The 15,999-nt window shown below is 44.9% G+C and overlaps 1 protein-coding gene across 1 annotated transcript in view; it reads left to right on the top strand.

Moving 5' to 3' along the window:
* MDN1 (midasin AAA ATPase 1) overlaps positions 1-13,462 on the top strand; it is a 1,740,009-nt gene extending 1,726,547 nt beyond the window's left edge. The window contains exons 101-102 of the mRNA XM_069235499.1: positions 7,915-8,057; positions 12,680-13,462. Of these exons, the coding sequence (XP_069091600.1) occupies positions 7,915-8,057; positions 12,680-12,868 (332 nt within the window). The 3' untranslated portion in view covers positions 12,869-13,462. The remainder of the gene's footprint in view (positions 1-7,914; positions 8,058-12,679) is intronic.
* Positions 13,463-15,999: the final 2,537 nt, after the last annotated feature.

Raw genomic sequence — 15,999 nt, 5'->3', positions numbered from 1 at the left:
AGTAGGTACCAGCTTCAGAAAGTGGAAAATTGGACTATTTGTGTTACTTCTTCCTACTGAAGGATGGGAAGCTTCAGCACATACTGGACCTCCTCTCAAAGTTTAAGATGCTCATCCTCTTCCAGATTTTTTCTGCTCTGGACCCAGTAGACTGTATGATGTCCGTGAACTTACACAATGCCTACTTTCATATACCAGTCCTGCTGTCTCAAAGCCATTATATATAGTTCATGGTGGGATTGTAACACTTTCAATATGCTGAGCTACCACACTTTGGCCACTCAGCTGTGTTTGCAAAAGTAATTTTGGGGGTCACAGCCCACCCATGGAGGTATGGAATGCATTTAATCTGAGAGAGACTCAGATTTCCTCACCTTTTGAATATTCCCCAGGCGTCAGACTAGATCCAAATCCATTTCATCAATGCTTCTGCACAGCGGAAGTTGGCTTTTTGTGGTTCTGCACTGAACACCATTCCACTCCCAAAATGACATGCATGGCCTATATAAGCACTACTCCTGCAGTTCCTTTCTTTCTGCGCCTACTGACGCATGTTGGGAGCTCCTCTTAGAGACTGCATTTTTGCAAACGTCTTTCACTTTTTTGCAGTGTGCAAGGAATATCTAATAGACTTATTTATTTATTTTTTTAAAGTTTTTATTAGGGACATGTTTACATCAGCCATGAAATGATAAGCAATGTATCGGGCAATAGGGGCAGAATTCACATTATTCTGTGATATAATGATAGAAATAATATATGATTAAATTGCAAGACTGTAGATTCATTCAAGGTCTGTATGCAAGTACCCAGTTTCCACAATGAATAACTTTCTGTTCTCATATAAAACTAAACAATTCCCCTCCCCCCCTCTCATCCAACCAGCTCCATGTCCTTATACAGCCCACATGCACTTTAGAGTTAATGAACGTGCCAGAGAACAGTCGAGGTGGGGCACACCGGGCTATGTGTATTGCACAGAACGCTAACTGGTTTCAGGAATTAGGGAAGATGCTTGCGGTATAAGACTGACCGGGTCATCTTTTCCAATTAGGAGAGTCATCCTTGAGATATGGAGTTATGAACTATTCATCTTAAGAGCCTCGTTGTTGGAATTGTTCGAACATCAAATTAGGTTGTGGCAGTGGAGCGTTTCCGCCATCCTCTATATTCTTCTCTGCACAGTGCCCAGCCTTCTGCTTTACCCCAACGGATCATCTCTGCCCTCTGATATTTCCGCTGGTGGAGTTGCCGATTCCCATTGGCTAGTTATTTGATGTTTTGCTAGTATCAAGGCTAGGTCTGTAAATCTAGCCACCACGCTGGGGCCCTTGGGCCTCAGGTATAATCCTAATATGCAGTGCTCAGCTGAGTCCCAGTGTGGCAATTCCATTATTGCTCTTAGTACTACTAGGGCACTTTCCCTGCAAGGTGTCAAGGAGGGCCATGACCACAACATGTGAAGGAGTTCAGCATCCTCCGTGTGGCAGTGAGGACATGTGGATGTTGCTGAAGAGAAGTGTGCCCTTTTACCGGGGCTAAATATGCTCTATTGAGTATAGTGTATTATCCGATAGAGGACTTCTAGTTGCAGATTCCTTACCTTAGAATTTCCCCCAGGGGTCAGACTGGATCTGGAGATTTTTTGTTTGAGCAATACCCTTGCGCATCAGTAGGTGGTGTTGGTCGACTCCGTGTGCGTTGTTGGCATTGTAGTCGCTGTAATGATGTCGGGAGTAGTACATAGATGCCGCATGAGCGCAGTGACGTCAGTTTTTGTTTCCACGTCGCACACTGATCCGGAGAGAGCTACCCTAGTTTCTTTTTGACCGAGTCCCACAGTTCTGTCAGGTTTTTTGCTGAGTTTTTGGTGCATCGAGATGTCCCCGAAGACCAGTTTCAGGCTATGCGAGGACTTTCACTGCATAATGTCCGTGACAGATCCGCATTGGGTCTGTTTGTAAAGTTTTGCACGCAAACACGACCCAAAGTCGTTCTCCGAGTGCCAGGCCATGCACCCGAGGGCCTTGAGGGAGTGGTCCCTTAAGCTCATGACGTCACGGTGCTTGACTCCGTGTAGGTCCCAGTCTCGCTTGAGGGGAAGGTCTCGAGACCGTTCGCGGAGCCACCACCATTCTTCTTCCTCCAAGTCTTTGGGCACAGGTAAGAAGAAGTCGTTGAAGCGGTCCCGTCGCCCTTCGACTTCACCCCGTCGCTAGTCTGATGCGACGCGGGAAGAGCGTCAATGCTAGAGGCCTCTGTCTTCGGAGCCTACTCCTGGGTCTGCGCCGTGCTTCCCTGAATTCCAGGGAGCCAGAGCGACCCCTGCCCAATTAAAGGAGTTTTATGAGACCATGCGCCTCATTTTTGGCTGGACCAACCCAGATATGGCACCTTTGGGCCGGAGGGGTTCGGTCAAGGGGCCTTTGGGTTCCATGCCGGCAGCTTCAGCTCCGGCAAACCGAGGACCCCTCCGGATCCACTCGGGAATCCGCACCGATGCCACTGAGACCTTTTCCAGCATCGGTTCAGTTGTCGATGCTCCCGACGTCGGTGGTGCCCACCATTCTCGTTGACCCGATCCTTATTCCCGACAGCTCTTAGTCGGTACTGCGTCGGCTGGCGGCGCCTCTGTCTTCAATGGGGCCTACTCACCCCAGGTTGGATTTGGACCCTTTTCCTTATTGTTATGAATTCAGGGAAGGATTGGAGGGGTCCCTGGACCCTTATGAATTCCAGGATGACCCTGCTATGGACTGGGCACAGGATTTGGGCGAAGCCAGTGGCTACGGCGAAGGGAGCGACTTATGCTATGGTGGTCAGTAGGGTGGCTGAGGTCCTTGGCCTTGAGCTACCTACTGTACAGGTCATTTCCAATCTCCTGACGGAGATGCTTCAGCCAGGGGCTTCCACATCTGAGCCCCTTTCTCCATTCAATGGAGCCTTCACCGATGTCCTTTTGGGTACTTGGTCCAAACCCAACACAGGGGGGTCCTGTGAACAGGACAATCGCACGCCGCCATCGGCCTGCCCCAGACGACCCTAAATTCCTGCCTCAATACCCCAAACCTGAGAGTCTTGTCATCCAGGCTTCCTCTTCCTCAGGCACCCCTTCCGCACCCCTAGATATGGAATCAAAAAGGCTGGACCAATTTGGAAATTGTCTTCTTCTTACAGTTTCGCGCAGCTGTCTGAACACTGCATGCCTTTTGGGCCGCTATACCCACCCTCTGTGGGATACGGTTGCGCAAGTTCTGCCACAGATACCGGAGGAGGAGCCATGCTATTGGCTCCCAAACTGTCAATTATGGGAGAGATGCAGCGAAGTTCACCATCCGCTGTGGGCTGGACACAACCAACTCTCTGGGCAGATCGGTTGCTACAACGGTGGCCTTGAGATGCCACGCCTGGTTGCGTACTTCTGGTTTTTCGGGCGATGTCCAACAGACTCTTATGGACATGCCTTTGATGGCTCCCGTCTCTTTGAAGACGAGGCCGACTTGGTCTCAGAGAGATTCAAGAACTCCTGGGCTACGGCTCGGTCCCTTGGCCTTTCCGCTGCCCCTCACCCCCAACAGTCCCCCTTTCGCCCTTTTCATGGCCACGGAAGGGGCTCCCTGTCGCGTCCCCCACACAGCCACTGTGCCACCCATGCTGTTGAGCTACTGTGTGGCCTGGGACGCGGAATCCCGTGTGGGACAGTAAACCAGAGGTCTGCCCAGTCCACCCCTGTCCCTGCTGCAGCCTCCAAACCCTCCTTGTCCATCCCCTCACTCCGATCCAGTTGGCAGCAGGATTCGCCATCGCCAGCCCCACTGGGAATCCATCACTACGGACAGGTGGGTTTTGCAGATAGGTCAAAAAGGCTATTCCTTCCCCTTCAAATCTGCCCCACCAGCCATGCCTCCCTCAATCAGCCAACTTCCGGAGGGTCATTTCGCACTTTTCCAACAGGAAGTCGCGGCTCTCTTGGCCAAGGGAGCCATAGAGAGAAGGTCCTTGTGCCAGAAGTAGGTTGTGGTTGTTATTCCTGTTGCTTTCTGGTGCCGAAAAAAAACAAGAGCTTACGTCCTATCTTAGACCTTCGGGACCGCAACAACTTCAAGTAGGAGAAATTCAAAATGCTCACCCCGGCTCAGGTCCTGTCTGCCTTAGACCCAGGAGACTGGAGGGTAGTGTTCGACTTGCAGGATGCTTATTACCACATTCCCATCCTGCCTGCCCACAGACGTTGCCTGCGATTCGTGGTAGGTCAAGAGCACTATCAGTTTACTGTGCACTCCTTCGGTCCTACCTGCTCCCCTCAGGTGTTCACGAAAGTGATGCCAGTGGTTGCAGCTCATCTGCGCATGTTCGGGGTCTCCGTTTTCCCCTACTGGCTGTTGAAGGTGGACTCGCCTCAGAAAGTCGTCTCCCACCTTCAGGCTACAGTGAGCCTCCTGCGCATGCTGGGGTTCACTATCAATGTGCCGAAGTCACACCTGACTCCCTCTCAGATGCTCCCTTTCATCAGAGCGGTTATTGACACAGCGCAGTTTTGGGCTTATCCTCCCAAAAAGCAAGTCTAAGATATGCAGGCTATTATTCCGATTTTTCAGCCTCTGTCTTGGTGTAGGAAGTTGGCTCTGTATATACTATCTCAAAGTGAGAGCTAGTGTGCACAGAGTCCAAGGGTTCCCCTTAGAGGTTGATAGTGGCAAAAGTAGATAATACTAATGCTTTATTTTGTGGTAGTATGGTCGAGCAGTAGGCTTATCAGAGGTTAGTGTTAAGCATTTGTTGTACACACACACAGGCAATAAATGAGGAACACACACTCAAAGACTTAACTCCAGGCCAATAGGTTTTTATATAGAAAAATATAATTTCTTAATTTATTTTAGAACCACAAGATTTGAGGTAAGTACATAAAATGCAAGGTACTTCACGCAGGTAAGTATAGAACTTTGATTTAAAACAGTAGTACACAGTTTTGGTTAAAATGGCAATAAGTTATTTTAAAAGTGGACACAGTGCAAAAAATCCAACAGTTCTTGGGGGAGGTAAGTTTGGTTAGTTTTTGCAGGTAAGTAAAGCACTTACACAGTCAGCCTCCTGGGCATAGGCAGGCCCACTTTTGGGGTTTCAAGGCAACCCCAAAGTTACCGCACCAGTAACACAGGGCCGGTCAGGTGCAGAGGTCAAACGAGGGCCCAAAACACCTAGGCGCCTATGGAGAACAGGGGTGCTCCGGTCCCAGCCTGCTTAAAGGTAAGTACCTGCATCCTCTGGGAGCAGACCCAGGGGGGTTTTGTAGAGCACTGGGGGACACACACACAAGCACACAAAACACACCCTCAGCGGTGTAGGGGCTGCCGGGTGCAGTGTGCAAAGCACCCATCGGGTTTGCTACAGAAAGCAATGGAGGGACCTGGGGTCACTTAGGCGATGCATGCAGGGCACGGGGGCTTCTCGGGCCAGCCACCGACTGGGCTAGGATGAGGACGGCCTGCTGGTCACTCCTGCACTGGTAGGTGGTTCCTCCCGGTCCTGGGGGCTGCGGGTGCAGTGCTTGGTCCAGGCGTCGGGTCCCTTTGTTACCAGGCAGTCGCAGTCAGGGGGAGCCTATGGATCCTGTATGCATGCGTCACTGTGGGGGGTGCAGGGATGATCGACTCAGGGTGTCCACTTTGTTGGAGTCGCATGGAAGTCCTCTCTGCGGTGTCTGTTGTTCTGGACTCGAGCTGGGGGCATCAGTGCAGAGTGTGAAGACTCACGCTTCTGGCGGGAAGTGAGAGTCTCTTTAAAGTAGCTTCTTTGTTGCAAGTTTGTGCTGTTTCTGAACAGTGCCGCTGTTCTCGGGAGGTTCTTGGTCCTTTAGGTGCAGGGCAGTCCTTTGAGTCCTCAGAGGTTGCTGGTCCCGGTGGATGTCACTGTGCAGGTTCTTTGAGTCTGGAGACAGGCCGGAACGGCTGGGGCCAAGTCAGTTGGTGTCTCCGTAGTCTCTGCGGGGCTTTCCGGTCTGCAGTTCTTCTTCTTGTTGTAGGTTGCAGGAATCTGATTTCCGGGTTCAGGGTCGCCCCTAAATACTAATTTTAGGGGTTTTTTTTTAGGTCTGGAGGGCAGTAGCCAATGGGCAGGGGAAGCTCTACGAATTAATTTCTCTTTATAGCAAAGATCCTTTCTTGGCATCAAGATGCCTTCTATTGGGGCTCATAATTGATTAACAGACATTTCTTTTTTTGGCACACAGTTTCCATAAGGAGTTTCTATTGTGGCCCTGCGTTTTGATGCAGAAAACAGTCACTGAACAAACTGATGTCAGTGCAAAGGGGAGGAAATTGTATAGACTCAATTGACATTACATCCAGTTCTTCCTGAAGCATTCTGCCTTTACAGGCAGTAGTTACCTGATAGTCTACATTTTTGTCTTTGTCTTTGTTTAGCCCAGTACTGCTTTACTGTGGCAACAGTTAGGTACTCTTCTAGCATTTCTCAGATCAGCCATCTTTCTTCAGATTGCCTGTTATGATGCATTTCTTGAAGAGGCGCGTCCACATGTTCCTGCCTACTCTGTTTGAAATGCTCCAGTAGGATCTTAACTTGGTTCTAACATACATCATATACACTCCCTTTGAACCCATGCACAACTGCTTGCTGCGGCTACTCACCTTAAAAACTGTATTCCTCATTGCCACAACTTTATTCCTGATTGCCACAACTTCTGCTCGCAGGTGAATGTATTCCAGCCTTTGTTCAACAGCCACATGTATCTTTCTTTCTGGACAATCTGGTCCTCCAGACAAAAGCACATTCTTGCCGAAGGTATAGACACCCTTCTATTCCTTCACCCTGTAGGCTTTGTGCCCCACCTCTTCCATCCAGAGTTGCTCCATCAGCTAAAACCCAAGATAATTCACAGCTTTTACGTCAGTCGGACCACAATCCATCGATTGGGCAACCAACTTTTTGTGGAATTCTCTGGAGGAAAAAAGGGGAGAGATATGCAAAAAAAGAATCCTATCCAGATGAATAGTTTCATGTATAAAGATCTGCTATGGGCTAGCTAAAAAGCAGACCACAGAAGGCTTTTGTGCTCATTCCACCAGAGCAAAGGCTGCTAATGTCTTGGACATCTGCCAGGCTGCTTGGTGGACGTCCCTCCAAATGGTCATGAAACACCATAGCCTGGATAGGCAGGTCCGGCGGGATGGGCACTTCACCCCATCTGTTCTGCAGTATTCCCTGGTCTGAGCCATTTTACAGACCTTCTAAATGGGAGGTACTACTATTCACAAGGTGAAGAATCTCCATTTGGGAGCCTCTACCAGAAGAATAAGTTACCATCGGTAATGCCTTTTCTGGTAGAGACAATTTAACCTAAGATTCTTCACCGACCCCCCCCACCATTCTTGGAGCTGACTCATATGGTCCATTATTAGGATCCTAATATAAAGATCTAAATATCTGCATACTGAAAATTGACATTTATTTGGGCTCCACGTACAGCGGCACACAGTCCAGAAAGAAACTGATGCTAGAAAGTGTAGGTGGTATAGATATAGTAGCCATGACGTTGCATCCGGGATGGGACAGATCAGACACGGAGCTGCATAACACCACCTACCGAGGCGCAATGGAATTGCTCTGGAAAAATCAGAAGCAATCCCACGTTCTTTCCCTTGCGTGTTGTGTATGTACATGGAGCGTGATGACTCAAAAACCCCGTCCATCCACATGCCCATCCAGGTAGCGTATTGACTGCAGCAGTAGACTATGGGAAAAAGGTCAGTTATACGTTAAACAGTTCCATTATCACATACTAAAGAAACTGACAACCCTTCTGGTTACTGTAGTATCGTGGCTGGATTTGAACTGAGGCTTTTCAGCACTGAGACGTATCCTGTGGTTTAATCTTTTCGTTGTTTTTTTTAGAAACTGCCCAGTTGCTCCTGATAGTATCTGATGGAAGAGGCCTGTTCCTGGAAGGAAAAGAACGAGTTACAGCAGCCGTTCAGTCCGCTAGAAATGCAAGCATCTTTGTCATTTTTGTTATACTGGACAATCCCAATTCAAGGGTGAGTTTTATTTACCGTCCACATAAGTGTTTTTTCATTTACAAGTGAGTATGCGTGATTTTCCCTCGTGGTATTTACTTATGATGTTTTTAAACTGTAAAAGTTCCCTCTTAGCTAGACGGCCTGTGGGACCCACTGAACCCTGATTATTGCTTATTTCGCAGTGTAAACAGCAGCCAGGGGGGCGATGTCCTTCGCTGCATTAGGGCCCTTGAAACACTGGCTATGCTGCTGGTTTGTTGGTTATGGATTGTTGGATATGGACCTGTGTGGGTATGTTGGATGGTCCATCTGCATGGGTTTGATGTGGTTAGTTGGCATGAACTTAAAAAGGTATTTCTGGTTTGTTAGATATGGTTTGTTGGATGTAGACTTACATAGGTCTGACTTTACTGTGTGGTTTGCTGAATATGGACGTTCATGACCATGTTGATGACTCGGAAAGCTCCGTGTCGCACTTTGTCACCCACAGGAATTTGTGACAAAGCAATTCATTTTTTTGTGGTTAAATACCAGTCTTGGTTTGACTCTGTTAGTTGGCCCTCTTCCCTGCCCCCTCTTCAAAGTGCTGCCTGTCCCTCTGCGTTGAAAGGTAAACATGCAGTTTCAAACTTTTCGTGCTACGCTGCCCACAGTGTAAGCTCAAGTTCTTAAGATTTTAATTAAAACTATGCGCGGGTGTATTGTAATGGGAGAAAGAATAGGCGCTCTGGGTAATGAGGTGAATATCAAATAAGAACAAATCCTCTGACGGTGCACCCTTGAAGGACCCCACCCCTGAGCCCTAGATGTGTGCTACCGCACACCTTTAGAACATTAACCACAAGAGGCACTTGTTACAATAACATAATTTGACAAAATTTGAAAATAAAGTACTCTGGAGTCAGTATTCTAGAAACAAAACAATACTCTATGTATTTCTGGATAAAATAAGATAAACTTAAGTGCATATTTCAATATCCTAAAATTGAGTATCAATGTCCAAGTCCAATTCCATGAAGATTAAAGAAAACTGTAATGTATGTTGCTCCAATCTTATTACATGACCAAAAATCAAAGTCCACATTTCTTCAGTCGATATTCAGTGTGTCATCAAGGCCGATTTCGACCTCACATCCAACCTAACAGCCAACACGTGTTTCGTCCGGGAATTTCCCAATGACTTCGTCAGGGCTGCAATTGTATAAATTCTTGTTAATTAAATCTAAATCCATCATCCTAGTCAAATGATGATATAAAGAAGACACCACCGATTCGCCAAGAGGTGGGATAGATAATTATTAGAAATATTCAGACACATGCGGCCTCACGTGTGTTAGTGCCCCGTATTACAATATGATACACTATTTGCTCAAGAATTTTGTGCATCATGTTGATGATTAAATACGTGATATTAGTACACAAGTGTGAAATTGGTGAATTATATCCAATTTAGAGATTCTAAATCTCACTATATCATATGCCTTCCTTATCATTTGCCTTCCTTATCATTTAGTGTCCCATATGTATAATGATACCTCTAATGTCCTAATATATATCAAAATAAGCCCAGAATCTTACCTAAAAGTACAAAATTCAGTTTTTTAACGTAAATACTCCTTGTTAGTATGCCCAATTATATTCTGCTTATCAAGCATGTCTGTCCTGATGTTGGTATCTTCTGTTAAACAAGTAAATAAAACACAACGACTAAGAATATAATATTTTCCAGGTGGTACTGCACTTTTATATTTGTCTGTACCTGTTGGGACTCATGGCCTAACCCATTCTGTTGGTGCCTTATGCTAGATGTTGGCTGAGACCCCCCCAGTGGTATCTGAGTAGGCAGTGGCTACAACTCCAAGAGATACATATCTTCCACTCTGTGCATCAAGATATGCATGGTAACTCTCCCATTCCAACCTTCTGAAAGGTGGCCCACAGCCTCAAGCTACTATGGTTTCAGATACCTCCTCTGGGGTGCCGGACTAAGTTTGTTGAGTGTTGCGAGCTGAATGGCACCCAACCCTTTAAATTCTACCTTTCCAGCTGTTGAACTGTCCAGTATGTATCCCTGTCTGCCTTCTTGTAATTGCCTAATCAGCCTTCCTTGGTTCAATTACCATTAGTGGTGTGGTTTCTAAAGGTTGGCTTTTCTTGTTTGCTCCCACTCTGTTTATTGTTCCTCAGTAGCATTGGAGTTTTACGCTCACTTTCTTGATGGCATTCCTATTGGAGCTATAGCTTATCTTGAAGTCGGTTCTGCTGGTGGCAATTACCTCAGCTTGTAGGGCTGGTGAACTGCAAGCCCTGTCAATTCCTTTACTGTTCACGATTTTCTACTCTGGTATGTTGGTTCTTTGCACCTGCCCATCTTTTTTAACCATGGTTCTTTGCACCTGCCCATCCTTTTTACCCAAGGTGGATTCTGCATTCCAAATGTCCCAGACTATCACCCTTCAATATTTCTTCATTCCTCCATATGTAAGTAAAGTGCATATAAAGACCTTAGACGTGCGTTTTTTTCCAGGGGTGTTCCAGTTGCTGACATCTGCCACGCAGCTGCTTGGTCATCCTTGCATAGTTTTACCAAGGAGTATGGTCTCATATCTCAGGCTTGCAGTGATGGGTATTTTGTCTGTCCGAGCTGTGTTGCTTGATTTCCTTGGTCAATCAGTACTATTCTGTCCCATTTCCCAAGAGGGCACTGCTTTGAAAATCATTCCTGAGGTGAGGAATCTGCGGGAACATTCATCTGTCAGAAGAAAAGGTTAACTAATAAGATTTCTGGCAGATACATAATCTTAGTACAGATCTCTCAACATCTGATCTCCTACAGGATGATCTGTACAGGATGATCTAGAACCATGAATAATCAGATCTCAAGACATTCAAACATGCTGTGTGCTGTATCTGCCGCACCTCTTCCTCTCTGAACGCTTTGGTACGGAATTCATATCCGAAACTGACACCAGCGCATTGGGTGGTCCCTAAAATGCTCTAGTGACATCACATCTGAAGGCTGATTCATGGTTGGAGCCACATTGTACCATCTGGCATCACTGGAATTATGTTTTCCAGACCATTCTGAAGCCTAGAAGAAACATTCATAAGGTGAAGAATCTGTGGGATAATTATGTATCTATGTACCAGTACTATCGCTCTGGTATCATGGTGGAACAACTAGCTAGTATAAGCACAGAACTTGAAGAAGCACAAATCCCTCACATTTTCTGAAGGAAGTTCACAGGGACACCAGATTTGTATTTTTTTTTTATTATTATTATTTTTTTTACAAAAAGGTGCAAGACTAAAAAGAATAAAAAAAATAGTCGACTGGTTCTCTAATAGAGTGTAACAGCAGTGCTCAAAAGAAATCTTTCAAAAATTGAGATATTCACTGAGGCCCCCTTTTCTGTCCAATTGTGTGATTTCCTATTATTTTACTTTGTAGAACAGTGTTTTTTGGAAAAGCATATTGTTTGCCTCAGTCTGTCTGGTCTCAGTTACAGTTGCTTCCGCAGTCAACACCCTTTTCCTTCTTTCTCTAGATTGGGTACTGTTATCTATTTCAACCTAAAATAGTGAATTCGTAGGTTCTCCAGAAAACGCATTACTTGCTTAAGGCACTTGTTATTCAACAAATGGCCTATCAATTTTCACGTGTGGTCCCCGAGCTCCTCAAACAAACCCAGGAACAGCTTTTAACTGTCCCTAAGACTATTTGCAGTATTTGTCTAATGTTAAATGTCTCTTCTAATGGTAGATCAACGGAAGTTGAATTTGATATGTTTTTTAAGTTCATGTTTGTGATGAAGAACTAGCAAAATAAAAAATAAAAAACTATCGGAACTACTTGTTTTCAACCATCACCAACTTAGTAGTTCAGCACCAGGAGGTCGAAGTGACCGTGACCTTGCACTTTACATCTGTAACATAGTCCAGTAATGCGCTGCACATGATTCCTGATCGCCTACAATTTGAAAATTGATATGTGAACTACACTGCTATACATGTTTTCATGGCAGTTCAGGGACCAAAATATCCTCCTTTCCAGATCCTTGGCCCGCACCCAGCAATTCCTGAGACGATATGCATCTGATCTTTGACTAACATCTCCAATGCCAAGGCAAACCCATGACACAACTTGAATGGATTGACAATCTGATAGGACAAAAGTATTATCATCAGGAAACTTCTTTTCAGATTAAATACAACTGCCTGCATAAACCGACCCAAAATGACAAACTAATAATATGGAGTGAGTGTCCTCAAACTTTACTAAATATACCATGAATCAAGCCATACTAAACTGTCTGTTAGAAGGAATCAGTTGTAAATGTCGTGTGTGATTACAGCATTGCCGTATGTATCAGTTGTTTGATCTCAAAAGGGCATTAAGTCTGCGGCCTTATGCTGTAGTGTCATTTTGAGTGGTTAGTGTTGGGTTCTTCTAATTGTACTGTTTTTGATGTCTTCCGCCTTTTATTTTAATAAAATGTGTCTCCTTGACTAAGTCTATTCCCAAGGGGTATAGAGTCTAAGCAAATGGTGTCATAGTCTCACTCTACCAGTTTACGCTAATATGCACAAATTACATTTTTGTTGTCATTATTTTTTAATGATGTTTGTTGGATTTGCAGGACTCTATCATGGATATCAAAGTACCTGTATTCACAGAAGCTGGAGAAATGCCGGAAATCCGCTCTTACATGGACGAGTTCCCATTCCCATTTTACATAATCCTGCGTGATGTGAATGCCCTCCCAGAGACTCTTAGTGATGCTCTCAGACAATGGTTTGAGCTGGTGACTGCATCTGATCATCAGTAGACAGAAGAGCAATCTGAGCCTGATTTTAGCCCTTGGACTGAAAGGGTGTAGCTTTTATTTTTGGGGGTTCTGCAGACATAAGTGCAGAAGAACTGACTGGTACCAGGCGAACCAGGATTCATGTGCTTGACTGCCTTCTGATATTCAGACAGTGGTGTAGCAAACAGTTGAATCCTTTCTCTCATTTTCTGGTGCGGCTGACTGTGCCAAGGTCACAGACACACTTTTTGATGTTTATTTATTCTCTTCATTCTGACAGATAAATGACTGCCCCTCTTGTCAACGCCACCAGCTGAGGTGGTGATAAAGAATCCTTCAAGTCATCTTGTGGAGAATTTTGATAAAGTTGTATCTGATTGAAGGAAAGTAATCATTAATACTGCAATGAGCCATTTTCGCCTCAAGTAGAATTGGGCCGCTTTCGGAATGGTCAGGTCCTTTCAGTAAATTGTATGAAAGTACATCTTAAGCTTGTAAAAAGATATGTTTGTTCTTCTTCAGTTTTAATTGAACCAAAAATTAGTCCTCAAATACTTGAAACTAAGTTTGGTTAACAATTCATGTCTAATAGAAATAAAGCTGTTTCTTGATAAATGCTGGAAGTGTATTTTCTGTGACACTAAGTAAGTATTGAACTACCATTTTTACACGATTGCATTGCACAGTTACATTGACTTTTGTGATTGGTAGACATTAAGGTACAGTGTACACATGTAATGACCACTCCATATCATGTGTCAGTCGTTGTTTTATTTACCATTACAAAGCTTCTGCAGCTTATGATGTCTATAATACAAATAGTAAAACATGCCAGTACCATTTTATCGCACTGATGATCAGAACCCAATATATTCTAAGAGCACCATGTTGAACTTTAAAGGTACATAATCACAATGTCACTGCTCCTGTCTTCTTAGAAGATGTTCCAAGGAGCCAACACTGGTCCCAGTTACAAAACCCATGTAACTGTATCTAAGCCTTAAATCGTATTACATCATGTAAAAATCATGAAATTGGTAGAAGTAAACATGGGCAACTAGTTTAACTCCAAATAGATTTGCGGGAAAAAGTACATTTTTATAATGCAACAGGTCTGTGTATATTGTTATAAATGTTGTGAGTGTATGTGTGTGTGTGTGTGTGTGTGTGTGTGTGTGTGTGTACACCTTATGCACTAATTGGAAATATCTCCTGCTGTGGGGTTGTGTTTTTGTTAGCTTTCTGCATTACAGAAAACATCATAGATAAAACTGTTAGTTCCACTGAGTGGTATGGTCCGGTACATTACTTGTTTCACCGTCTGTTTAACTGTCAGTTAATCTTCTCCATGCATCTCGATTCTAACTTTTTGCACTCCATTTATCCTTTAATATGTCCAGTACCTTATACTAACAATGGCCTCAGACTTTTTTCCAAAATTCTGACTGTTTTTGTTGGGAAACACATGATTTGACGCACTAGCAGTGCAAGAGACTTGTAAAAATGTCCTTCAGTTTCTACTGAATGCCATGCCCAGGACCTTGTTGGTACATCTGTTGACTGCTAGATCTAAGCTTAGTGTTGTCTACTCTGTTAAAAGCAAAGTAGTCCTAATGTATAAAGCATTGAGATTTCCTTATTTGAGTTTGTATGAGAATGCGATGAAGCTGCAAAATGAATTATGAGGACTGTGTTGGACATTACACTTTGCAGTGTAAGCAATGCAGGTAGTGTTATATGGTTCCCCCAAATGTCACAATTGATGGATACTTCTCACCTACTCACTTTCAGAATATTCTCCAGGCACTGAATTGAATCAGGAAACTTTTCAGAACAGTTCTCCTGCGTGCCACTAGTTCCTTTATTTCTGAACGTTTGAATGGGGTTCCGAAGCTCTGCTACCTTTTTCATCAGTATTTGACAATCTTCCAATCTAAAAATCCAGTGTGCTCTGGGAATAATGTCCCCACATATGTTAAGTTTATTTGTATAGCACATGTAGGAAGTTGGCTCTGTATATACTATCTGAAAGTGAGAGATAGTTCCCCTTAGTGGTTGATAGTGGCAAAATTAGATAATTCTAATGCTCTATTTTGTGGTAGTGTGGTCGAACAGTAGGCTTATCAGAGGGTAGTGTTAAGCATTTGTTGTACACACATAGTCAATAAATGAGGAACACACACTCAAACACTTATCTCCAGGCCAATCGTTTTTATATAGAAAAATATATTTTCTTAATTTATTTTAGAACTACAAGATTCGAAGTAAATACATAAAATGCAAGGTACTCCACACAGGTAAGTAAGGAACTTTGAATTAAAGCAGTAGTACACACAGTATAGGTTAAAATTGCAATAAGCTATTTTAAAAGTGGACACACTGTAAAAATCAACAGTTCCTGGGGGAGGTAAGTAAGGTTAAGTTGCTGAGGTAAGTAAAGCACTTACAAGTTCAGTCTCCTGGGCATAGGCAGCCCACTGTTGGGGGTTCAAGGCAACCCCAAAGTCACTGCACCAGCAATACAGGGCTGGTAAGGTGCAGAGGTCAAAGGAAGGCCCAAAAAACATAGGTGCACAGGGGCGGCCAGGTGCAGTGTGCAAAGTTTGCGTCGGGTTTGCTATTGAAAGCAATGGAGGGACCCGGAGGTCACTTAGGCGATGCAGGCAGGGCATAGGGGGGCTTCTCTGCCAGCCACCAACTGGGCTAGGCAGAGGGCTGCCTGCTGGCACTCCTGCACTGAAGGTTGGTTCCTCTCGGTCCTGGGGGCTAGGGGTGCAGTGCGTGGTCCAGGCAGAGGGTTCCTTGTTACCAGGCAGTCGCAGTCAGGGGGAGCCTCTGAATCCTCTCTGCAGGTGTCACTGTGAGGGTACAGGGGGGTTGTCTCAGGTTACTCACCTAGTCGAGTCGCCTGGGAGTCCTCTCTGCAGTGTTGGTTCTCTAGAGCTCAAGCCTGGGGCGTCGGGTGTAGAGTGGGAAGTCTCACGCTTCCGGCAGGAAGAGTGAGTTCTTTAAAAGTTGCTTCTTTGTTGCATGGATGTTGCTGTTGTTGAACAGAGCCACTGTTCTCAGGAGTTTCTTGGTCCTTTGGGTTCAGGGAAGTCCTCTTGAGTCCTCGGAGGTCGCTGGTCCCTGTTGGATGTGTCCCTGTGCAG

The sequence above is a fragment of the Pleurodeles waltl genome, chromosome 5, assembly GCF_031143425.1.
Source record: "Pleurodeles waltl isolate 20211129_DDA chromosome 5, aPleWal1.hap1.20221129, whole genome shotgun sequence".
NCBI lineage: Eukaryota > Metazoa > Chordata > Amphibia > Caudata > Salamandridae > Pleurodeles > Pleurodeles waltl.
The sequence above is the reverse complement of the archived record's forward strand: the minus strand, read 5'-3'. Positions and strand labels throughout refer to the sequence as shown.